The 26,011-nt window shown below is 38.5% G+C and overlaps 1 protein-coding gene across 1 annotated transcript; it reads right to left on the reverse strand.

Moving 5' to 3' along the window:
* Positions 1-1,451: 1,451 nt before the first annotated feature.
* itih5 (inter-alpha-trypsin inhibitor heavy chain 5) lies at positions 1,452-24,909 on the reverse strand. The gene is made up of 14 exons (XM_026922586.3): positions 24,639-24,909; positions 24,491-24,535; positions 22,704-22,867; positions 20,482-20,595; positions 18,739-18,998; positions 17,559-17,728; positions 16,378-16,494; positions 15,278-15,449; positions 13,904-14,216; positions 11,216-11,841; positions 10,451-10,501; positions 5,541-5,657; positions 4,783-5,160; positions 1,452-2,609 (listed from the first exon to the last, which is right to left on the reverse strand). Exons 1-14 carry the CDS (start codon positions 24,768-24,770, stop codon positions 2,299-2,301), a joined length of 2,970 nt encoding a protein of 989 aa, XP_026778387.3. The 5' UTR covers positions 24,771-24,909; the 3' UTR covers positions 1,452-2,298.
* Between the last annotated feature and the right edge of the window lie 1,102 nt (positions 24,910-26,011).

Below are 26,011 nucleotides of genomic sequence, written 5' to 3' on the forward strand. Positions count from 1 at the left end.
TTACCACCAAGTGTGTTACGCTGCCAGGTGATGCAGCATGCACAGCAGTTTGAAAAGATGTGGTTGGGGTTTAGCTGTCGTATGATAGGGGAGAGCTGGCTGCTGGATGGGAGTTGGCAGGTGACCGAATTGGAGAGAAAAATCCCCAAAACCCCCACTAAGGTCTCTGTTCTTGTGCTGTAATGCTAATTTGATTGACCATAAGCCATTTTGTTTCCTTTTTGGCTTCACGTTCAGAAATGAATGCTTCTGCATTTATATGGGAACTTGCTTTACCATTTGCTGAGATTCCTTTTCATCCTGGAATTTTAGAAGAAGATTTCTAGGCACCTATTGCTGAATTTGAACCTTTATGTTAGGGAAAATCTGAGGAATCACTGCCACTAAGGTCTGAAGAATCCTAAATGGCCTGATCATTTTCTGTTTGAGAGTCTAATGAGCTTAATGTTGAGCCTAATGATGTTCTAAGGTTGTTCTTGAAAAATAATCTCAAGAACCTGAGTGTAGTTATTGAGAGATTCCCTCCACACTTTTCAGGAGACTTCCAGCTTATTTTTTCCATCTTTGCTCAAAATGTCAAGAGATTTTCTTTGATGACATGAAACTATTCAGTATAACATATAATACAATGTAACAGATCATTATTTCTCCACATGAGATGTGCTACACTGTCCAAAGTTAACCTTAGAGATTTACACACATGTATGTTCACAAATGACAGGTCGTATTTATGTGTGTAAGTGTCTGTACACCTGTCGTTTGTTAGTTTTTGAGCTCTGCAAAAAAAAAAAAAAAAAAAAAAAAAAAGGCCAAGGGTCACAAAGAGTCACCATTCTCATAACAACTATCAGTGAGAACCTGAATTGCGACACAAGGCCAGCACATAGGTTACACTGAGGCTGAGTTAAACAAGTGAGTATGAGAGACCCTCAAAGCAAATACACATAGTGAGGAGTTAATACAGAAACGGCACACATCAGTATTTAGACCTCAGACATGTCTATGTGAGAGAGTTGCGCAGAAGGGGCAGTGTTTGTCTAAAGAGGTGTGTTTCAGTTAGAGGAAATTCTGACCTTGAACTTAAGTCATTTTTGCTTGTGTGATATCAGCTCAAGAGCACTATTCAGTTCCGCACCACTGTCTGAAAGTTTCATGTAACCACAATATGTCACACTGAGATATCTGTTTTGGACTGTAAATACACTCAGAAAGCCATTTAAGGCCAATATTAAATAAATAAATACACCAATATGAAGTACTTAATAGTTTTGTCCCTTTAAAATCCACACACACCACAGAGGATATTGCAGAAGATGCTGCTTATCTCAAGGACTGAATTTGTTTCGATAAACAACAGTTACTTAACAAACAATTAGCAACTTTGCAACTCGAAAAAGAATTAAACGAGCAATAAAAAAAAACTACATCCCGTGCACAGATTACTCTTTCATGACCACGTTTTAGTATCTCATGGCTTCACTAATTTGTGTTCACAACTAACTGTTGCAATAAATGAATGAATGAATGAATGAATACATAAATAAGTAAATAAATAAATGGATGTGCTGGATCAAGTGCTATTTTTTATAAGCTGCCTAATAATGCAAGAGTAAAGTAGCTGATGTTGAGGAAATGCACAAGTTCTATTTGTTTTTATAATTTGTGAATGAAAAATGACTTTTTCCTTTTTTTTAGAGATCATGCCCACTTCTGGTTCGAATCTGAATACAGACAAATATTTTGAGACCTAAACAGATATGGATACAGATATACATGTAGATAAGGGTACAGACAGTAGCACTGCGTTACACCCCTATTCTGGTAGTAGAGGAAAGTGGCCTTTCAAAATTCCGAAATAGGAAGCTCGAGAAGGCTGTGAAAGCAACAGGCAGACCTGAAATTGCCTTACAGCTATCAAATTTGTATTAATCTAATTTTTATTGTAAACATAATATAAACATCATCATAGTTAAACACCATCATATATTCAAATATGGTTCTTCTGAAAAGCTACAGGGGTTTTATATTTTTTAGCTTTTGCTATGTTACAATTAAATTTCCATTATCAGAATAAAATTCTTGATACAATTAGAAACACATTAGATTTTAAAAAAGTACAAAATGTAAAACATTTATAAAGAGTTTAGTTATGCAGTAGTATAAAGTCCCAATATTATTAAAACATAATGCACACTCTATACTGTATATAGAATTTGTAAAGACCTGTGAGTTGTTTGGCTTTTTCCTGTGGATTTGTGTATCGATACCCGGTTGTGCTATTCTGTGATTGTGTGTGTCTCAGTGTGCATTTGTCCCGTGAGGCCAGTCTTCTGTGTCAAACATGTGAGACACTACATAATCCCTGTATTGTCCATCGATCAGTTTAGCAGCGTTATTCTTGGCAAACCAGCAGTGGACGGTGTGTGTCCCAGAGTAAATATGTCTGCTCTTCTTTACCACGTCCACAGTGCGCTCCTTCACCTGCAGGGCCATGTGACCAGCCTCAGGATTAGTCTGGGTAATGCTTATTTCTTGTGTGTCATTTCCTGTAGCTGCAGTGATGTTTCCAGGAAGCTGTGTTAGTGTGACTTCTTCAAAGATAAACTGACCTGAAAGAACATATTTAGACATAACTGTGTATGAGTGTGAGTAAACCTTGCAAAAAATCAATCAATAAGAACAAATGAATGAATGAATGAATCAATCAATCAATCGATAAGAATAATGAACCAATTTCTGATTGATGAAGTTTTACATCATTATATCATTCTTGATACTAAATGATACTAAACTAAATCTCCCAAACATGTGGGATCCCACATAATCAGACAAAAACGAAAACATGTTGTTGTTTAACGCAGAGGTGGATTGTAACCATAGATTTTGGTGGGGCAGGATGACACAAATAACAACCTGAGACAGAATTAAATAGATAAGCTATCACACTTGACTAAACTATTACTTTAGAGTAACCACATAACAGGCAGTTGAGGGTTAACAACGACCAGTCATCTAGCATACAGTCTAGCAGTTTTTTGAGCATTTTTAGATTATTCATCTGAGCTCATGGTAATATCATTAACCAGGGTTGCCAAGTTTTAGCAAAATTTCCAGCCCAACTACAGCTCAAAAAAGCACACGAAAGACCTGAAACTTGGCCAAAAAAATCTGGAATTTTTAAAAGAAAGACATTTTCCTTCTTTTTCCTCAGCCTTTATGTGAGTAAACAAGCATTTCATGCTTATTTCTAATGTATGGACATTACCTACTCCATAAACCCCCTTTCCCTCCCCCAGTCTTTGCAATATATCTTACAATAGAAATGGTTCTGTACATCGTAGACACACTGTGTATTTTGCCTTTCTTGCAGAAATTTATTCAATTTAATTCTGATGATTTGCTATAAAACAATTTCTTGGCGACCACAGAGAATTTTTAATCTAGCCCAGTTTGGTAACCCCATTAACTCTACTGTCCACTGCTCCTCTCTCGAACATGGGGCAGCATGATTCCTCTAATAGCGCTTGTTCCAGTTCCCATTTTTGATCATTAGGTGCAATAATAACTCTGTGGAGCTAACCAGGGCAGTGAGCACACTACACTATGCATGCACAACATTTAGAAAGGTGAGCATATCAATTAAAACTGTTAAAATCGTTCGACACTCATAAAAGGTACTTATTGTTATTTCAACAGAATTTAGAATGTATGAAGTTGTGACTGAGGAAATGGTGGGGCCAAATCTGCCCTTATGGACAAGCTTTCACTGGTTTAAAGGTGTTGGAGATGAGTGGTGCAGGTAAGCAGAGGTTCTGAACTAGTGACCAGAAGTATGGCTCAAATAATACAAGCTCCATGAATAAGCAGACAAGCAAGCCCCTTCCTCAAGTGCTTGGATTATATCCTGTCTCAAATTCAAGTCATTTTGGATAAAATGTATAAAATGTGCATGTATATTATTTTGTTGTATTTTAAACTTGAAAATTAATTTGTTTAATTTAAGGTTAAAAATGCAAAACGCAGACAAAAAACTAAAATTGTGTGCCACGTTAAGCTGAGATAAATTTGTAGTTTTTATTGCGACTTATTTATTTATTTGTTTGTTTTGTTTTGTTTTGTTTTAGAACTGTAAGGTAGAAGGTGCAATGAGTAATGTGTGTAATGTGAATGATAATTTTGCATATTTGTTTTTGATTACATTTTGTTTCCTGAACTAACAGAGAAATGAGAGTATAATGATGTCTAACATTTAGGCACATTAATAATTTTCTGTAAAATGTACTTACATATATATATATATATATATATATATATATATATATATCTTAACTTTCACCTGTATATGGATTTTTCTTTGACCAGACATCAATTATACTCGGCACCACTGACTTTTTTGCATTAAATAAAGTATGTTGCACATGTTATTTGAATCCTTTGTCAGATTAAATGCCTTGTTGGGTTCAAATAAAGGGTTTATAAACCCTTGTTGGGTTTATAAAAAAATAAAATTCATGGATACCCAAGTTCATAGCTGTTTAACATTCTGCCCTGTTGTCTGGATATTGCAATTTTACATCCAACCCTGTCAGTTAGAACAGCGCTTGAAATTCTATACCGAGCCTGTTCATATATACAAAATTGGGCAGTTAGCCTTCTACTCCTAAGTGAGTTCAACTGGAGGCTCAGCAAGTCAGGGTAGGAATTAGATATGATTCAATTTGGAGAAAACCGAATTATAATAAAAAGTATTAAATGCGTGTACAGGTGTGACAGTGTGTTTACCTAACAGTCCGTGTGTGTCCTTGCTCAGTCCCTTGCTGTCCGCTATGTAGAAGCCCAGGTGGTCTCGCTGGTAAGGAGCAGGATTTTTATAAATGTGCATCAAGATGATGAATTGGATTGTTCCCTGAATGGTAACTGTAACATTGGCGTTAGCAACTATAGCCACTGCTAAATCTTTGTTATCCACAGTGACACTAGAGCTGCAGGGAAGGATGAGGCGATCAAGGCCATCCACAATGACTTTACGTGGCGTCACCTCGATGTACGAGCGCCTTGGCTTGTCAACAACAATAATGATGGAGCTAAAATATGTGCGCTGCTGTTTGTGACTGCCAGGGGGTGCTGGAGCACCAATCAGCTTCCCGTTTACAGTTACACCTTAAAAAAATCAGAGATAAACAAAGAAATGTAAATGTCAATATCAAAAAATTTAGCTATAGGACATGCAGGATATATAGGATATTCTGGGATATATACATAACAACATAGGCATTTCAGCAATAAGCTAATTGCAATGGTGTACTGTATATCATTGCCCATGTTTTTGATTGCTGATCCCTTTATTGCTTGTGATTCCCAGATTAGCTAACAATAAAAACAGTGCACATGCCTCCTTTTACAGCACATCTGATCAGACAACAGTATGTTAATATCACAGTTACACTACTGAAACTGAATATCTTTGTAATTGCATAATATATTTAAAAATGGCTGTATGGTGCAGAAGCTTATTATCATGATCCATGCTCTTGGCTTACCAGAGTTTTTGTGGTCGGTCACTAAGCGAAGGACATCCCCAGGCTCTCCATTAATGTTAAAACACACAGTAAGTTTACTGAGGGGGAAGTCAACCACAAAGTGAGGATCTCCATCCGCTAGAGTGGGCAGAGACACAAATCTAGTAAAATATGACAAAATCTAAAATATGGAACAATTTACTATGTCTTAAAATAAATCATGAAGCAATATGACAAATTATATTTTACATTCTCCACTAAAATAACCTCATTTCTATCCCTAATATAAGTCAAAAACAGGGTGTTCTTATTGACCGAGGTAACAATAACACATGATAGGAATGAGAGCACATAAGGTACAAAGACGGATACTAAGTGTGTCAATGTCAGGTATTATGTTATTAAAAGAATGCGTGAAAACAAATCAGCATTTTCTCAAATACTCAAATACCCAAATACTCAAACCAGCCCTTCTGGTACTAACATCCATGCCACGAACACAAAGTCAAAGACATTAAATTTTTCTTCATTCTGATGTTTGATGTGAACATTAACTGAAGCTCTTGACCTGTATCTGCATGTTTTTTTGCATTGTGCTGCTGCCACATGATTGGCTGATTAGATAACTGCAGGTGTACAGGTGTTCCTAATAAAGTAGACGGTGAGTGATGATGAGTAAATAATTCAGCTCATTCATATTCATTACACCGGTGACTGTATTCCGTGTGAGCTTTCCCAATCACTGCTGATGAAGTGTTATGCTTGTGTCAATGACATGAACTGAAAATATTAAACCAGATTCACTCTGTGTAATCACCTGACATGACTGTCACTGATTAGCTGCATGAATCTACAGTCTGGTCAAGAAAGAAATCAGCCTCAGTCTGGCTGCTTCAAACCATTCTGTTTATTCTTCTTACATTAATGTAAACCCATTAATACCAGCTGCTCATGTATACCCATGTAAACCCATTAACGCCAGCTGCTCATGTATACCCATGTAAACCCATTAACACCAGCTGCTCATGTATACCCATGTAAACACATTAACACCAGCTGCTCATGTATACCCATGTAAACACATTAACACCAGCTGCTCATGTATACCCATGTAAACACATTAACACCAGCTGCTCATGTATACCCATGTAAACACATTAACACCAGCTGCTCATGTATACCCATGTAAACCCATTAATACCAGCTGCTCATGTATACCCATGTAAACACATTAACACCAGCTGCTCATGTATACCCATGTAAACCCATTAATACCAGCTGCTCATGTATACCCATGTAAACACATTAACACCAGCTGCTCATGTATACCCATGTAAACCCATTAATACCAGCTGCTCATGTATACCCATGTAAACCCATTAATACCGGCTGCTCATGTATACCCATGTAAACCCATTAATACCAGCTGCTCATGTATACCCATGTAAACCCATTAACACCAGCTGCTCATGTATACCCATGTAAACCCATTAATACCAGCTGCTCATGTATACCCATGTAAACCCATTAATACCAGCTGCTCATGTATACCCATGTAAACCCATTAATACCAGCTGCTCATGTATACCCATGTAAACACATTAACACCAGCTGCTCATGTATACCCATGTAAACCCATTAATACCAGCTGCTCATGTATACCCATGTAAACCCATTAATACCAGCTGCTCATGCATACCCATGTAAACCCATTAATACCAGCTGCTCATGCATACCCATGCAAACCCATTAATACCAGCTGCTCATGCATACCCATGTAAACACATTAACACCAGCTGCTCATGTATACCCATGTAAACCCATTAATACCAGCTGCTCATGTATACCCATGTAAACCCATTAATACCAGCTGCTCATGTATACCCATGTAAACCCATTAATACCGGCTGCTCATGTATACCCATGTAAACCCATTAATACCGGCTGCTCATGTATACCCATGCAAACCCATTAATACCGGCTGCTCATGCATACCCATGTAAACACATTAACACCGGCTGCTCATGTATACCCATGTAAACACATTAATACCGGCTGCTCATGCATACCCATGTAAACACATTAATACCGGCTGCTCATGCATACCCATGTAAACACATTAATACCGGCTGCTCATGTATACCCATGTAAACACATTAACACCAGCTGCTCATGTATACCCATGTAAACACATTAACACCGGCTGCTCATGTATACCCATGTAAACACATTAACACCAGCTGCTCATGTATACCCACGTAAACCCATTAATACCAGCTGCTCATGTATACCCATGTAAACCCATTAATACCAGCTGCTCATGTATACCCATGTAAACACATTAATACCAGCTGCTCATGCATACCCATGTAAACCCATTAATACCAGCTGCTCATGTATACCCATGTAAACCCATTAATACCGGCTGCTCATGTATACCCATGTAAACCCATTAATACCAGCTGCTCATGTATACCCATGTAAACCCATTAATACCGGCTGCTCATGTATACCCATGTAAACCCATTAATACCAGCTGCTCATGTATACCCATGTAAACACATTAATACCGGCTGCTCATGTATACCCATGTAAACACATTAACACCAGCTGCTCATGTATACCCATGTAAACCCATTAATACCAGCTGCTCATGTATACCCATGTAAACACATTAACACCAGCTGCTCATGTATACCCATGTAAACCCATTAATACCAGCTGCTCATGTATACCCATGTAAACACATTAATACCAGCTGCTCATGTATACCCATGTAAACACATTAATACCAGCTGCTCATGTATACCCATGTAAACACATTAACACCAGCTGCTCATGTATACCCATGTAAACCCATTAATACCAGCTGCTCATGTATACCCATGTAAACCCATTAATACCAGCTGCTCATGCATACCCATGTAAACCCATTAATACCAGCTGCTCATGCATACCCATGCAAACCCATTAATACCAGCTGCTCATGCATACCCATGTAAACACATTAACACCAGCTGCTCATGTATACCCATGTAAACCCATTAATACCAGCTGCTCATGTATACCCATGTAAACCCATTAATACCAGCTGCTCATGCATACCCATGCAAACCCATTAATACCAGCTGCTCATGCATACCCATGTAAACCCATTAATACCAGCTGCTCATGTATACCCATGTAAACCCATTAATACCGGCTGCTCATGTATACCCATGCAAACCCATTAATACCGGCTGCTCATGCATACCCATGTAAACACATTAACACCGGCTGCTCATGTATACCCATGTAAACACATTAATACCGGCTGCTCATGCATACCCATGTAAACACATTAATACCGGCTGCTCATGCATACCCATGTAAACACATTAATACCGGCTGCTCATGTATACCCATGTAAACACATTAACACCAGCTGCTCATGTATACCCATGTAAACACATTAACACCGGCTGCTCATGTATACCCATGTAAACACATTAACACCAGCTGCTCATGTATACCCACGTAAACCCATTAATACCAGCTGCTCATGTATACCCATGTAAACCCATTAATACCAGCTGCTCATGTATACCCATGTAAACACATTAATACCAGCTGCTCATGCATACCCATGTAAACCCATTAATACCAGCTGCTCATGTATACCCATGTAAACCCATTAATACCGGCTGCTCATGTATACCCATGTAAACCCATTAATACCGGCTGCTCATGTATACCCATGTAAACCCATTAATACCGGCTGCTCATGTATACCCATGTAAACCCATTAATACCAGCTGCTCATGTATACCCATGTAAACACATTAATACCGGCTGCTCATGTATACCCATGTAAACACATTAACACCAGCTGCTCATGTATACCCATGTAAACCCATTAATACCAGCTGCTCATGTATACCCATGTAAACACATTAACACCAGCTGCTCATGTATACCCATGTAAACCCATTAATACCAGCTGCTCATGTATACCCATGTAAACACATTAATACCAGCTGCTCATGTATACCCATGTAAACACATTAATACCAGCTGCTCATGTATACCCATGTAAACACATTAACACCAGCTGCTCATGTATACCCATGTAAACACATTAACACCAGCTGCTCATGCATACCCATGTAAACCCATTAACACCAGCTGCTCATGTATACCCATGTAAACACATTAACACCAGCTGCTCATGTATACCCATGTAAACACATTAATACCAGCTGCTCATGTATACCCATGTAAACACATTAACACCAGCTGCTCATGCATACCCATGTAAACCCATTAACACCAGCTGCTCATGCATACCCATGTAAACCCATTAATACTAACTGCTCACTGGAGGAGACTGGAAGTAACTCTCAACTAGTCAGGCTGATCTCCAGGCTTTTAGCAGTAATCTTTTATATCTGAAGTGATTTAAAGACGGAAGACGCACTTAAGATTGTATTGTACAGTCACACAGTGTATCTCAGCCAAGACTTTATGGCTGTGTTGAAAGAACCTCCTCTCATTCCTTTAATCTCTGAAAAGCCATCTCTAATTGCCACTTAAATGCACCCTTTCTTCAAAAGGCTACTGTCTGCAACACACAAACACACACCACTGCATGTAGCCAGATTCTGAACTAAAATGCATACCACAACACATGACACACACAAGTTCACACACATGGCCCCATAATCTGTAGCTTTTTGTCAACCCTTACAGCAATGTCCCAATTACAGCCTGCAGCGAGCACTTAGTAGTGTTTAACTCCCCTCTGATGTAGCCCCCTTTACTCACACGAGCTAAATTACAAGCTGTTTTTTCAGACAGCGACTAATTATTTTCTACCTGTGCTTTTTGACTCCTTGCTACACAGACACACAAACAATTAGACGACACATAGCTGAACAAAGGAGGGAAATTACCTGATGTTTTGGATAGGGTGACAGACTTTTTGCCAGGTCTTTTAAGTCCATCTGCAGACAAAACACAAGGAACAATAATATTACAGAGACTGCTTAAAGGAGCAGTTAGACAAAAAAACAAAACAAAAAAAACTTATGTCTTGGCTTGCACATTAGGGATCTCAAGCGAAATCCAAATTTTTGTGAAGCTGCTTTGTGGCAAAGCAAATAAAAGTGAATTGAATTGAATATGTACATAATTTCCCCCTTAAGCTTCACCCCAGTTCCAGTACACAACTGAAGAGCCAAAACATGTTTTAATTGATTGAATGTACATGGGAACCTGTGCAATTATTTATTCATAAATTTTCCCATGTTCTTCCCAATTGTTGTTCATTTGCCAATTCCCAAACACTAGCCAGCTACCATCATCGTACAATAGCTACCAAGCAACCATGGTACATCACTGGGTAGTGTAACACACTCAGAAGAATGCACTATGTGCCCTGTTCAGCATGCATGAGCTCATTTAACCCCATGATCGGCTAGAGTCGCTGTGACTGACAAGGGAGAAAAAGTATACCATGGCCAATTTTGCTCTCTAGACTCCCAGGCATGGATCACTGTAGCATTTTCAGGATTCAAACTTGCGTTCTCCTGATGATAGGGTGAACATGTTTCTGTTGTGCCACTTGAGAGCCCATGCACATTTAAATTTTAGCAAATGTTTTTCACTCAGCACTAAACAAAAACAGATTTTCTCAGGAAGGAATGAACATGTCTCACTTGTGGCCTTGCCAGCTATGGGCACTGTTGCTGGCTGTTCCTTATTCCTGTGCAGGCTTTGGGGCGTGTCTCCCATCGGCTCCTCCTCTGCTAACTGATTGGCCAAATCTGAGTGTGCAGATGGAGCTTCTGTAGGCTCAGCCTCCGCTATAGTTCCATCGGCGAGAACTTGTGGTGTCTCCACCTTCATTTGTGTTAATGGCGTGAGGAAGTTGTAAGATAGCGAGAGTTCAGTGGCACGTTGAGTGAAGTTCTCTCTTTCTGAACTCGTGTGGCTGCGTAATCTTCCATTCAGTCCATCTTTCACACTCAGGAAGCCCCAGAGACGCTCAACATAGCCATCTGCATTTGGTCCAGCTTCAGCCTCCTCCACACGCCGCTTTGTTTCACGTTCCTGCCCACTCAGAGAGATGTCCTTCTCCATTACGAGGCTGCGATCACTGTTGCTGGCCGTCACCTGCACGTGGAGGGAATCTGAGCTACGATTGGTCAGCTTTCCAGCCACGATGATCTCAGAGCCATTAAAATAATTGGGGAAGTGGTTCTGTGTGACATACTCTACGGCATCATCTGTATATGCAACACGAATGTCCGAGAGGAGAGGGGTGCCGATTTCTGCGTAGAATCTACAGATAGAGATACAGAGAAAAGTGTGTAAATATTAAGTTATTATTAATAAGTAGATCAGCAGCCAAGGCTGCTGTCAAATTCCCACTGTTTGGCCCTTGAGCATTGCTTTAATTTTTGAATAAATAAAACAAAAACTAACAAAACAAAAAAGTATTAAAACATATAATGTAGGATGATTGAACAGGGAATTAGAGTTAGGATGCATATAGTAATTTATTTTAACAAAGCTGATGGGTAACTAGGTGACTTTAATGAGGTAATTATCATCAGCACTGTGAAGCAAATGAGACACTAGTATCAACCAGAGTTTTCATTCTGACCCAACTTCCTATAAAAAAAAAAAAAAGATTAAAATATGATTAACAAAGTTCACTGAACTATTCAAACTCAAACAGGATGATTATTATTATTTTATTTATTACTATATTATTATATATTTTGATTATTATTATATTCTGTATATAAATGTAGGCTAAACTTGCACTTTTACTATAAAGTCATCAAACTCCCAAATGTGGTTTTGTAGAATACCGTGGGAGTGAATCCTGGGATTCTGGGAAAATTTATTTTCCTTAATCGTAGTTTTGGGCTCTTTCATTTTCCTGTCTTATCATTGTGCTTACAAATATTATAGTATGAACAAGCAGTGCACTTTTTTGGCTCTTCCAGGTGACTGCGCACTTGTTTGAATTTACAGAGGTACTTAAGCTTCAACCCATCAAACCCGTGATGTGAATCTATGTTACGAAACCTCATGAATGGGATATGGGCCAATACTGTTGCTTTTCTGGTGCTTGATCTCTGACCTTTGAGATATGCAGCAGTAAATTTAGGGCTCGTAGGTAAACAGCACATGGGGCCACAAGCCATACTCTTTAAATACATTTCCTGAGAACTCACTCTCTCTGTTCCTTTCTGTCTCAATCTCATTCTCTCTTGGTACATCAGTGCCATTCCTTATTTTCTCTCTCTTTCTATTTCTCAAATAGATCTTGCATGTAACATCTGTTCAGGCATATGTAACCGGTAGATCTGGGCAATAATCAAAGGCTTCATTTAACGTTCTAATTTAGAAAGCAGTAGAAAGCCTTTATTTGTATGGTGAAATTCTTTTCCTCGCATATCCCAGCTCGTTAGGAAGTTGGGGTCTGAGTGCAGGCTAAGCCTTGTTAAGGCTAAGGGCCTTGCTCAAGGGCCTAACAGATGCAGCTTGGAGGTGCTGGAGCTTGAACCTCTGACCTTGGGTTAGTAAACCAGAGTGAACTTATTGTCAAAAGTTTAATTGCAGGGCCATTGTTAATGTTCAACTTATACAAACATAGATGGCATGCTTTGCCAGCAGGCAGTCAGAAAAAATCTGAGGGCAGAAACCATTGAAAGTAGTGATGACCAAAGAAATTAGAGATGAGGAGGGGCTTACTGCACTCAAGAGAACAAATTCTTTGGAATTTCATGGAAGCAAATTTAGATAATATAGCAAGTCTAATTATAATTTCACCAGTGTTGATCTCTCTCCACTGGCTCCCAGTTAAATATCGTATCCATTTTAAAACACTGTTGTTTGTTTATAAGGGTTTGCATGGACTGGCTCCTTCATATATCTCCGATCTCCTTCTGTTCCACTGTAATGCCTCCAGGGATCAACTAGTAGTCTTCAGTTGACTGTTCCAAGGACACGCTTGAAATCAAAAGGAGATCGTGCCTTGTCAGTGGCTGCTCCACAGCTCTGGAACAATTTGCCACCCTATATAAGAACTGTACCAACATGTGCTGATTTTAAGTCTCTTCTTAAAACGTATTTATTTACTGTTGCATATGGTCATAAGTAAGCGCAGTGGCATAACTGTAGTGTATCTGTTGTATCTGTTGCTGTGTTTTATGTTTACTCTTGTATTTTTGGTATAGGCTTAAATTTTGTACAGCACTTTGGCCAACAGCTGTTGTTTTTAAATGTGCTATATAAATAAATATGACTGACTGACTGACTGATAATTTCCACATGAGTGTATTGAAGTATTTTGCTAAAATGTTTAAACTATACTTCTCCACCCTTCTCACCCTTTCAGCATGGTGCTAGCATCAGCATCCTCCGGAATTCTCCTCATGGTGCCACAGTTCTCCAGCGCCATGCGCTCCAGCAGCTTATAGTCAACGTCGTTTCCCATCCCGATGGTAAAGATGCAGAACTTCTCCTGCACGGCTGCCTTTGCATTTCCCAAAATGACTGGTGACTGGACCACACCCACTGTGGGCCGTCCATCAGTCAGGAAGATTATGAGGGACACGCTGTTGTGATTTGGCTCCTCCTTTTGTGACAGGTAGTCTCTGAGCAACAATGAGCCAGCCTGGAGGGCACTGTTAATGTCTGTGCCTGGGATTAGTGAGGGAGGGAGGGAGAGAGAGAGAGAGAGAGAGAGAGAGAACCATAAATGAAATGAAGGACCACATTTTGTACTGTTTCAACCTGGAAGTGAAACGGACCCAACTGGCATTATATGTCATGAATCTACACAAAACAGCACATAATACTGAATCAGCTGCCATCAGAAGTCAGATCGATCTGTGTGCAATTACAGTGTCATGTGATTTCACTATAAATACACCTGTTCTTTGAGCTTGTTAGAGAACATACATGAACATACAGCATCATGAAGACCACGCTATTAAAAAAAGACTAAAGGGGGCTAGGCCACTGGCACCAAGAAGCCCTGGGAGGCGGCAAGTTGGAGGACCAACAAACATGTAGAGAAATGTTCTCTGGTCTGATGAGACCAAAATTAAACATTCTGGCCTTGGCACAAAGCACTACATTTGGCGGAAACCCCAAACTACTCATCGCTCTGAGAACACCTTCCCTACAGTGAAACATGGTGGTGGTAACATCATGTTGTGGAGATGCTTTTCATTACTAGGGTTTAGTAAAGTCCTAGGGACTGAAAGTGGTCACAGTATACACACTATTATCTCACTATCATAAATTTCATGTGTCATATGGTGTTCACTTTGCATTTCACTCAGATATATTTTTAACACTGTACTTGATAATACCGTAAATAATTTGGTGTAACTGTACTGTGTGGCAGAGAAAGAGAAAAAGCAAGTCGTGTGAAAGACAGTGAGAGAAAGGACACAGCAATGTTGTTCCATATGATAACTTTATACTTGGAAAATTCTATTGGAAGTGTATTTTATTTGGCATATACTGTTGAGAGTATATTTTTGCTAAAGGCTTGCTGACATTTATTACAGATTATTATATTTATCATTATAAGATTCACTTAATCATTTTGTAATAGTGAAGATGCTCTTACCAGTTTGTCATATACTGTACTTTACTTACTGTAATTTACTTACATTTGTGATACTGAAATAAGTAATAGTGATTTAGTACATGGTGTAGCAGGAGGAGAAAAAGGGTGTAAGGTGTGGCACCTCCAGTCGGTGAGATCATGTAGATGAACTTCTTGGCATCACGCACACTGTACGGTGTAACGGGCACCAGCTTGCCCGGCTGCCACACTCGCACACGGTTGGAGAAACTGACGAAATTAAAGTGATCGTTTGGACGCAAGTCACCCAGGATAGTGAACAGAGCTTCTTTAGTCTTTTGGAGAAAAAGAAGGAGTACATTGCAAAAATATTGGCTTAAGTATTGGTGTCAGTATTGCTTAAGTATTGGTGAATTATAAATAAGAGGAAAATCAGATACATGCTTCCACAGAAATGCGCACACACCCATACACAGTCAACAGCTCATCTATCACAGCATGTTAAAGTAAATTAAGAAGTGAGATCATTCAGTAAAAGGTCTGATACACATCTCATCACTCCATCTCACAATACTTTGCTAACAAGCATTAGTCATTAACAAGTTCGCTTCTTCAAAACTCTTCATAGCTTCACATCTCTCTGTACAGCCAAAATGCACTACAGATGTGAAGTATTTTATCACAACACAAGTTCTTTTAATCAGTATACAAAGATTAAAATACAACTAATGACTAGTTTCATTACACTAGGAGCAATATAATACATGTACTGATCATATAATGGTTTTTAGTAGTTTCTGTAGACTTTCCTTTGGTTGATAGTTATGAACAGAATGGCACTTTTTCAGTAATTGTACAGAATATACCCTATACATCAGGAACAAATTAAATGTGCTAGAAATGTAAAAAATAAAAAAATAAATAAATCTGTGTGATTTTTCAATTAATAGTAAACAATATAGGAGCAATATTGACCCCATTTTTGAATGTACTGAAAATCACTGTGTGACTGCATGATGGAGGTGAAATGTCTTAGGCTCAAGCTTTCCATACAGATCATCCGAAAATAAAATAAAATAAAATAAAATAGGTACTCTGTATTGTATTGGCCATTTTTGTTGAATTTGTTGTATGATATACTTTACTGTGACACTTTTTAGGGTTATTTAGCAAGCTACTGTGTGAAGAGATTTGGAAAAAAAAGAATTTAGTAGTACCTAATGCTTGTAAAGAGCTAGTTTCTAACAAACACTTTTACAGCACCTGTTTTATTTTGGTCCCCAGCATGGAGGCACTGGTGTCAATCACAAATACAACGTTCTTGGGTACAACAGGCAAGTCTTTGGGGGCGAAGTAGTGCACAAAGTGTCCATCCAGCACCTAGGGAAAGCAGAGGTGTTCATGAACTTTTGCCTGCACATTTGCATGTGTGGTGGGCGGGTGTGTGTGTGTGTGTGTGTGTGTGTGTATGTGTGTGTATGAGCTCAGAGTGCTGCGGTCCAGCTGTGGGTGGAAGTGTATCTGGGGAGAAGAAGGAATTAATTTGCTTTCTGGGCAGAAAATACAGAAAACTATGTTTAGCTAGTCTGTGTTAAAGAGCAAGTGCAAGAGTAAGAAAATAGTATATATTTGTACACCATCACTAAAATCTCCTAATTTAACATACTGTACACTAGGCATGTAATGTAATGACACTATCTGTATCTGTTTCTGTCTAGTGACCAAAATATTTGTATCTGTATTTGGATTTAAGCCAGAAGTGGGACTGGTCTAGACCTAGACTCAGGGCTGCTGGACAAAGAAGTCAATTTTCATAACACAACTTTATTCAACTCCTTAACTTCTACAGTGCCTCGACCTCAGCCATTTCACTCAAGTTAACTGGTGTCAACTAGACGCCTCTGTGGAACTTTCTGGAAGCTTTCTAGCTAATTTGACTGAGTAAGTTAGCTAACTTTCTTTCAAAACAACAACGTCATCCCTAAAATACAACAATAGCCACCGAATAATATTTTATCATATTCGCTTCAGTTTTTTGGTTTGTTACATTTTAGAAAGATCTGAATATTTCTGGACACGCTGTAAGAATGTACTACAAAGCTGGGACACAGTGCTGCTGCTAGTCAAAATGCCCGGATGATTTCCGGGAAGATTTTATTTTAATAAAAATGGAGAACGTTCTATTAAAAATGATGAAAAACACACAATGAATGTAAAAGTTTATGTGTATCTGTGCCTGTATCCATTTAAACCAATAATATATTAGTATTTGGTTACATTACTACGGTCCACATATTACATCCTCTGGCTTCCGAAGAACAACATCTAAACACATTACACGTTACATGCCACAATGAGTAAAACATAATCAGTGTCAAATCATGCTTCACTGATTGACTGAAGTTTTCTGTGTTAATACAGAGTGACTGTATGTGTGTGTGTACCTGAATGTCACCGATTCCCAACTCTCTCTCCACATCATAGCGCACTATGAAATCTCCCAGCATGCCGTTGTTGGCGATCCTGACCTGCTGAACGATGTTAGGCGTAAAAGTGATCTTGCAGAACGTCTCATTCTGTCGAATCACTGTTGAAGGGGGCATACCCACATTACCTGAGGAGGGACATGGAGTGTAAGTAGAATTAAACTGTAGTTATGGCTATATAGTCAGTGTATAGTGTATAGAGTGTAACCATGTTACCACATATTACATACTCTAATATTAGTGAAGAATGATTCATCTGCGTTTAAGGAGAATTTGACAGATGTACAGCTGGAATGAAACCTCTTGGATTCAGCCTTGGACATTATTCTCAGTATTTGGGTGTGGACAGTCCCAAAAGAGAAGGTTCCAGGACGATGGAACTTGTATTAAAGCATGGTGTAAGATGATGTCAACACAATATGAGGCAATGGATTGTCGTGCCAGGCATGTTGGAATTAGGTCAGTGTGTGTTGTAGCATTGCAGCATTTACTTAATTTACTCTTCTTAAGATTATTTTATACACATGGTATTATTAACCCAAAGACAGTAATGACTTTTTACCTCTAACCCAACAGGCAGTACGCATCGGAATCAATAAAAGCATCCTATTTATACATTCAGGAAGAAAGAGTATTTTTAGTTTAAAAATTAACATGTTGATAGGGATAGCAATACAGGTAAGGGTGTTCTTATGCATGATGTGAAGATGAGCACCTAAAATTGCCTTTCCCATGATCAAATCACTGATAAAATTCATAACCTCGAATGGATTATAGTTTGTATGAGTTAGCGGGGGGGGGGATTATATAATAAAATAGTGTTATAAATAATTTTTTAATTCAATAAATAAATTGTTATTAATCATTTTCACAGTAACAGTAAGCTTGGGTTGCTTAGGCAAAGAGTAGGGTCTTTTATGGAAAGAACAAAGGCTTAAGTGTAATAGGGTTATTGGTTTAAAACCTGGTGCATTCACATAGAATTCAATTACTGGGATGTGTGTATGCAGTCACAAGTGTGCATATATTGAGGACTTTACAATGGCTTCAAACAAATCAGATTTTAGAAGCAAACCCATCAATTTTATATCAGACAGTAAACCCAGCTAATGGAGAATTCCAGTTTTGAGAGAAATACCGTCTGTCTTGCTGGTGTTCCTGGAGCCAGATGTTCTGCTTTTGCGCAAAGGGAGAACCTCAAGGTACTTGATGCGAGAGTGCTCCACGATGGTAATGGCCACACTGAGCTTGCTGACCAGCTGCATGGGCCTAACACTTGTCACATGCTGGTAATAACCCAGCCGTCTCTGCAGCAGCTCCTCATATGTCAGAAGAAAGATGGCACGGTTTCGCCCAGGGATTTTCACAGCCATGCGAAACAACTCCATCTCACCCTCACTAAGGAAAAAGAGTGAGAGAAATGGAAAGAATGATAGAGCATTAGCAGACGATTCCGTAACTGGGCTGGTACTGGCATGTTCAAACAGAGTTTCTATTGTAGAGGCAGAAAATGCATCCTGCAATTTCTATGTACCTTTCACCTTTCTTTCTACCGTCAGTACAGTTCATTCTCACATTATCGTGGCTATGCCTTCCACAGTGAAAACATGTCAACATCCTTCTCTACAGAGATAAAAACTAACAAGCATTTGAAATGTTTTTACAAACTAGAACAAGTATCATGTAATGAGTAAAACACAATAGGGCATGCAGTTCTAGGAAAATAATCAAAATTATGCCAAAGTTTCCAAATTGGAGTTGGCAAATTGCTGTGATGTAAGTAAAAATCACAGCAATTTCCCAGCTCCAATTTTTTAAATTTATTAAAGAACAACATGTATTTTTATCCAGTTATAGTTACATTTACTGTTGTGGAAAGTCTAACTTACAGTGCCCTTTCTGGTTTCTCAGTAACATGACAAGACGCATTTGCTTGTCTTATTAACTTCAAGAGAGAGAGATAGAAAGAGAGAGAGAGAGAGAGAGGGGTGAGGGAATGACTGTTTATACCTGCTATAACATGAGTGATCAGAGGAACTAACCTGTCTTGCAGACGTTCCACAACATTATACTTAAACGCTTACAAAGCACAATGTTAATAAATTAAAAATTGCAATTGTTGGCAAGTCGCTGTGGTTAAGAGGAATGTTAGAGGAATATGCTGTTATAGGATAATAGTCAACTTTGGGGTGGTAACTGCAACTCCACTTCACAAGGAGCTGTATCACAGCACCCTGGTGTGGATTATTTTCCTATAACAGCATGTCAGATCATGATTTATTCCTTACTTAATCTAGACCTTATAACCAATCAGAATTGAGAATTCAACTGTGCTGTGATATAAATAATAATAATAACAACAATAAGCACAACTACTGAATGATTGTTAGCAAACAGGCCTAGCTAGCACTAGCTATCTAACCAAATGCACATAGATAGGTAAAATATACTATTACTTAAACAGACAGTTTTAATATGATTGGCAATCTTGCAACTGCCACTGGTATTTTACCATTTAGAGTAGTGTCTGTCAGTGGATCTCTGTATCTCTTCAATGATATATTTATATAGGGGTGCATAAAAGAGTTTTATAACTGCATTCACTTTATTAATTGTTTTCTCAGTTCCATTTAGAACAGCCCAGCCCTAAAATAGCCACTGTAAGCATTCTGCCTTCAGAGTCCTCTGCAAAGGTTTAACTTATTCTGTTTGGGCTGCACAGATTATTGCTCTCCACTCTGTTTGTCCTGCTTGGTAATATTTCTATATTTCTAGCTGAAGTTCTTCTAGGAAGTGTTGAAATAATTTTCTGTAATTAAAATATGCGAGACAACCATCATATTAAAATGTGTATAGAGGGTTAACACACACATCTCCTTACCTGTGCTCTGCTGAGTCCTTGTTCTTTGGTGTGCCATTGTTCTCCTTCCTGCCATTTTTCAGTTTCTTCTCCTTTGCCTTGATCTGGCTGGGGAAGACTCTCCCTCCCACAATCCTGTGGTGACACAATTCAGCTTACCATAAACTCATTGTACTCATGACTACAGCAATTTTCTGCAACCAAGCATAGTGTCCTATAGTGTTTGTGAGTGTGTGTGTGTTTGTGTTTGTGATATTAATGCTAATCTAAACTGTCACAGGCCCTGTGGTAACCTTTCTTATAAAACAAATCCAAAATAGCTTATTCATTCATGGGAAAAAAATGTTACAGTATGAAGGCAATCAACTGAATTCAACAACAAAATGATCCACACTGCAAAAAATGACATTTTAGCAAGTGCAAATATCCTGAATATGGGCAATTTTTTTTCTAATAGTTTTTATTATGAGATTATTATAAATCAAATAAAAGATTACTCAGCCTGTTTTTAGATGCTTTTTCTCATTTCGAGCTTTACATTTTCTTATTCTATTGGCAGATGGCTTTGCTTCTTTCTAGAAATAAATGCTTAAAATTAGAAAAAAAAATCTGCCAATAGAACAAGCTCATTTCAATCTTGAAGTAAAATATGTCTAGAGATAAGGTTAATAATCCTAGATTTGGTTCATTATATCTTATAATAGAGTAGATTAATTAATTATATCTTATTCCTATCTTGTAATAGGAAATACATTTGACTATATTCAAGATATTTTCACTTGCTAATATGAAAGCTTTTAGAGATACTGACTGCTCCATCTTTTAGATTGATTATACCATTCTGTATCAGGCACGTGAGGGTCTGCATAGTTTCAAAGTGGAACCAAGTGTCTGTGTTATGCTCTCAAAACCCTAAATGTCTGACAGTGCTATACAATCATTAGGCCTAAAATGAGTAGTGTGAGTTATACTACATTTCTAAACCCTTTTCAAGTCCAACGTCATGATATCATGACAACATCATCATCATACATTAAAATAGGCTAGCTCAAATGGCCTGGCATGGTGATATATGTCTGGCAGCCTTGCGAAAACCGTTCATGGTCAAATATTTTTCTACTATATGTATAATTCAGAAAACTACCAACTTTCCTGAAGTGAAGTAGCTTTTGTTTTTGCATAACCAGAAATAAAGTTATAGCATTTTAAAGTCTGGTTAACTCCACAAGTGAAAAGAGAGAAGATTGCATACAAAGATTTCATTTAAAGATTTCAACTCTAGTGAAAGACACCCAGCCTACCTCTACCTAAATAAGTCTTACTTTACTATGAGGAATGAGTTATCGCTTTGATTATCAGCATCATCCACATTCGTCTGTCTCACCACCTGCATTTAAACATGAGGCTGCATTTAAACATTATTGTCTGTTATAACATTGTGAATAATTAATTCAGTCAGTTCTGTTCTATTAATTAAATTTCTTGTCATTAAATTTTTTAGCCTTTTAAACATTTTCTAACTTTGTCATCTGTGCAGAATGTGTAAGCGCTCTTCTCTGTTTTGATGATGGCATATCAGTGCAGGAGCATCACAGACATTTTAACACTCGATATCTGATCAGCTCAATTGATTAGACTTATGACTGTTTTGCTGTTTCTCTGCCTTGATCAAATCATGAGGAAGACACACTTAGCTAGTAAGATTTTAGACATCTTTAGGCTAACTGAATGCATTAACTGCAACATTTGCTTTGTTGTTTCACTCACGCAACTGAAAAACACCAAAGCGGATTTTTATCATTTTCTGGTTGTTTTCCAGAACCCAGCCGCAGCAACATCTGAATGGTTTTCCAAGAAATACATATACTGTCATAAATAAAGAATAGCTATGAGAATGAATAAAGCACATAGTGACACACAGTGCATGCTAAGGAATTTACGGGTGTGCTGGGTGTATCCATGGCAGTCTCTGTTAATGATCGTCTTGGAATAATTTGGTATAGGGAGCATGTGCACCCTTCATCCTTACAGACTAATGACTTAACTGTTACAATTTTGAATGATCTCTTTCTGTGCTGAATGAACAATTTGTTTGTAAATGTCTAGCTGAATGCAAACATACACTGTATGATAATTAATGAATAATATTCAAATTAAGAAAGCAGATGCACAGGAGTAGTATAAACATAAAATAATAGTTTCAGCACGGTTCCTTTAGCTGCCCTGCACTGTGTAATGCTCACATTGTAAAGTTGGAGATGTAGGCAGCTGCTGGGACTTGAAACATGAAAACTGCCTCAGATGCTGCGCTGAGTCTGTTTAACATGGTGCAGGACACAGCAGTGAAAGCATAGCGGGAGATGATGGTGGTCGACACAGAGAGCTCCTGTATGTGTGGCTTAGTTTCCTAAAAAAGGAATGAATAACATATAGTCAATTACATTAGGTTGCATAATGTTCTGTATTCCAGTAGCTGGCAAACCTGTTTGTTAAGATCTACCCAGGTATCTCACTCTTATACAGGAAATCAGTTTTCCAACTGATCAGCTTAAACAATGTGAAAATAACTTTTATGACCTCTTGGTGCATTAAAATGTGCTGACTACTTTTTTGGCATGTATACGCTGGATAAATCCCAAGTGACTCCATAGCGGAAAAACACATTCATAAGATTGCAGAAAACATTTGTTCACATTCTATCAAACCATAGGGGATGTATCAAAAAGGGATGTATTTCCAGGGAACTATTATTTTTTATTCACTCATTCATTAATGAATTCATTCGTTCATCTTTAGTAACTGCTTTATCCTGGTAAGGGTTACAGTGGAACTGGAGCCTATCCTGGGAACACTGAGAGCAAGCCGGGAATATACCTCGGATGGGATGCCAGTCCACTGCAAGGCATATTATTATCATTATTATTATTATTAGTAGTAGTAGTAGTTGAATTAGCACATATTTAATATATTTTAACAAAATCTCTTGCCTTGTTTGTTTTCTTGGCATTCATAGACCATGAGATGAACTAGCATGAGGAAATGTTTTTGGCAAAGATTATAAAGCACTTCTGTAAGTCAATCTATTTTTTGTATTACATTTATGAAGATCAGTATTAATGACTATCCAAGTTGTTATAGTTTTTATAATACATAAAACTATTTGCTTGCTGAAACTGATTAAACCTAAAGATCAATTAACAGCAGATAAAACAATTTTAATAAGACTAGGAGAACTGATGTTAATAAGACTTGTGTAGTCCACTACTCAGGAAGTTCTGCCTGCTTAGTGCACTTAAATTCACAGCATAGATTTCCAGGTTGCCTGCTGGATGTACACTATATGGCCAGAAGTATGTGGACACCTGACCATCATACCCATTTGTGGTTCATCCCCAAACACATAATGCACATAGTGTCTTTGTAGGCTGTAGCATTACAATTTCCCTTCACTGGAACTAAGAGACACAAACCTGTTCCAGCATGACATGTGCCCCTGTGCACCAAGCGAGCTCCATGAAGACATGGTTTGGCAAGGTTGGTGTGGAAGAACTCGACTGGCTTTCACAAAGCCCTGACTGAACAACAACTCCACTGAACACCTTTGAGATGAACTGGCACTGTGCACTAGGCCTTCTCATCTGACATGTGCCTGACCTCACTAATGCTCTTGCGGCTGAATGAGCACAAATCCCCACAGCCATGTTCCAAAATCTGGGAAAACCTCCAGAAGAGTAGAGGTTATTATATTAATGCCCATGATTCTGGAAAGGCAAGTTCAACAAACACATCTGGATGTGATGGCGAGCTGTCCACATACTTTTGACATAAAGTGTATAATCTACTTACTGAATTTTATTAGGAAATAGAGAGAGATGGGATTCAGCCATGGATTCCAAATATTTCGTAGAATTAGGTCTATACATGCACCATTTTGTGACTGATCTTCCTGTAATTTGGTGGTTCGCTTAAATAAATGGATTATGATAACGAAAAGGCAGGCGTGCGTAAAAGCGCGCACACCAACTCTCACCTTTCTTAAAAATGTTTTCACCTGCCGAGGGACTCTGCGCGGTGCCTGGGATAAAAAGCAGACAAACACTATGATAAGTTTTTTGTTGTTGTTGTTTGTTTTTTTAAACAAAAGCTTCAGTAGTTAAGAAAAAGGAACCGTAACTCACTGTGTCCAAATCCAGTTCTGAAATCAGGTAATCCTCAAGCTCGACATCCTCGGAAAGATCAGCTTCATACTCATGTTCATCAGAAGCTGCTTGATTACAGCACAAAGCGATAAGCAGCACGAGGAACAACATTTCAGCTTAACAAGTGCACAGATAGAGCAAAACGCATGCTTTTGTCTAATACAGAGCAGCAGAGGACTGTGCGTAATCGTTTCCCACCCAGACTATCCTCGAGCATGGTAAAGACACACACACACACACACACACACACACACACACACCCTCTCTCTCTTTCTCTCTCTCTGACTGACAGAACCCATCACTGTAGGCGTGTCTTAAACGATCTAGTGTTGCCTGAGAGGACGACTTTTTGTTTGTAATAAGGCCAAGCTACACAAACCCTGATGAACAGTGCATTCCAGTTTGATTATTAAAAAATATATTTTTAATGCTTTCAATGCCTTCATTTATTTCCCCCCTCTTCCTTTCACCTTGCTTGTATTTCCTTGTTAATATGTTAATGTCATGGGTGTAGCTAAGGGGTGGCCGGGGTGGCCAGTGCCACCCAGACGTGAAGGATGGCCACCCCTCTGGCCTCCCCAGTGAGACTAGTGTACTTAATAAGATGCATCCTAATGCTGTGTTAACGATATATTTTTGTAGCTTGCTAGGTGACAAACAGATGTTGCTTAACTGTGATCCAGCTCAGGCCATGCACAGATAGGAGTAGTTACATTAAGGAATTTTCTATGGATGTGGATTAGTATTTTGCATCACTTTAGGTAGCCATCCCAATAAAATCATTGGATCTAACCTAGCCTATCTACACCCCGGCATAAAGAATAAAGCATAAAGCAGGTGTTGCAGCATATCACAGAAAATGGTATATAACCTTTAAGCAGGAGTGAACATTTTAAACATACAATATACTAGCAGCAGTGAGGAATCTGGAAATGGAAATGTGAAGGAAATTGTTTCAGATACATGGAGCGCTGTATCAGATACATAGATGCTCTTGATGGCAAGGTCAAGTGTGTTTCTGTTCCTTGCTACATGCTCCTTTCCTGTCCTATAAATTGCCACTTGACATAGGTGAATACTCCCTTCTTGTGTCATGGTTTGTTGAAAACAATGAAAAAGTCTCTAAATAGGAAGGGTGTTTTCATCTGTAAAGGAATTTGATTTGAGACTCTCACTCCCACTGTTATAATTACTGCCACCTGGTGGTTGGTCATGGTGAACCACTCCAGTGTAGCTTCTACAGTATGCTTAGGGTCATACTCTAGCAAAGTGGAACAGATTTTCCTCTAGGATTGCCCCTTTTTTATTTTCATACATGTTCTCTCAACACTGACCAGTTTCACAACTCCAGT

This window comes from Pangasianodon hypophthalmus, chromosome 18 (genome assembly GCF_027358585.1).
Source record: "Pangasianodon hypophthalmus isolate fPanHyp1 chromosome 18, fPanHyp1.pri, whole genome shotgun sequence".
Lineage (NCBI taxonomy): Eukaryota > Metazoa > Chordata > Actinopteri > Siluriformes > Pangasiidae > Pangasianodon > Pangasianodon hypophthalmus.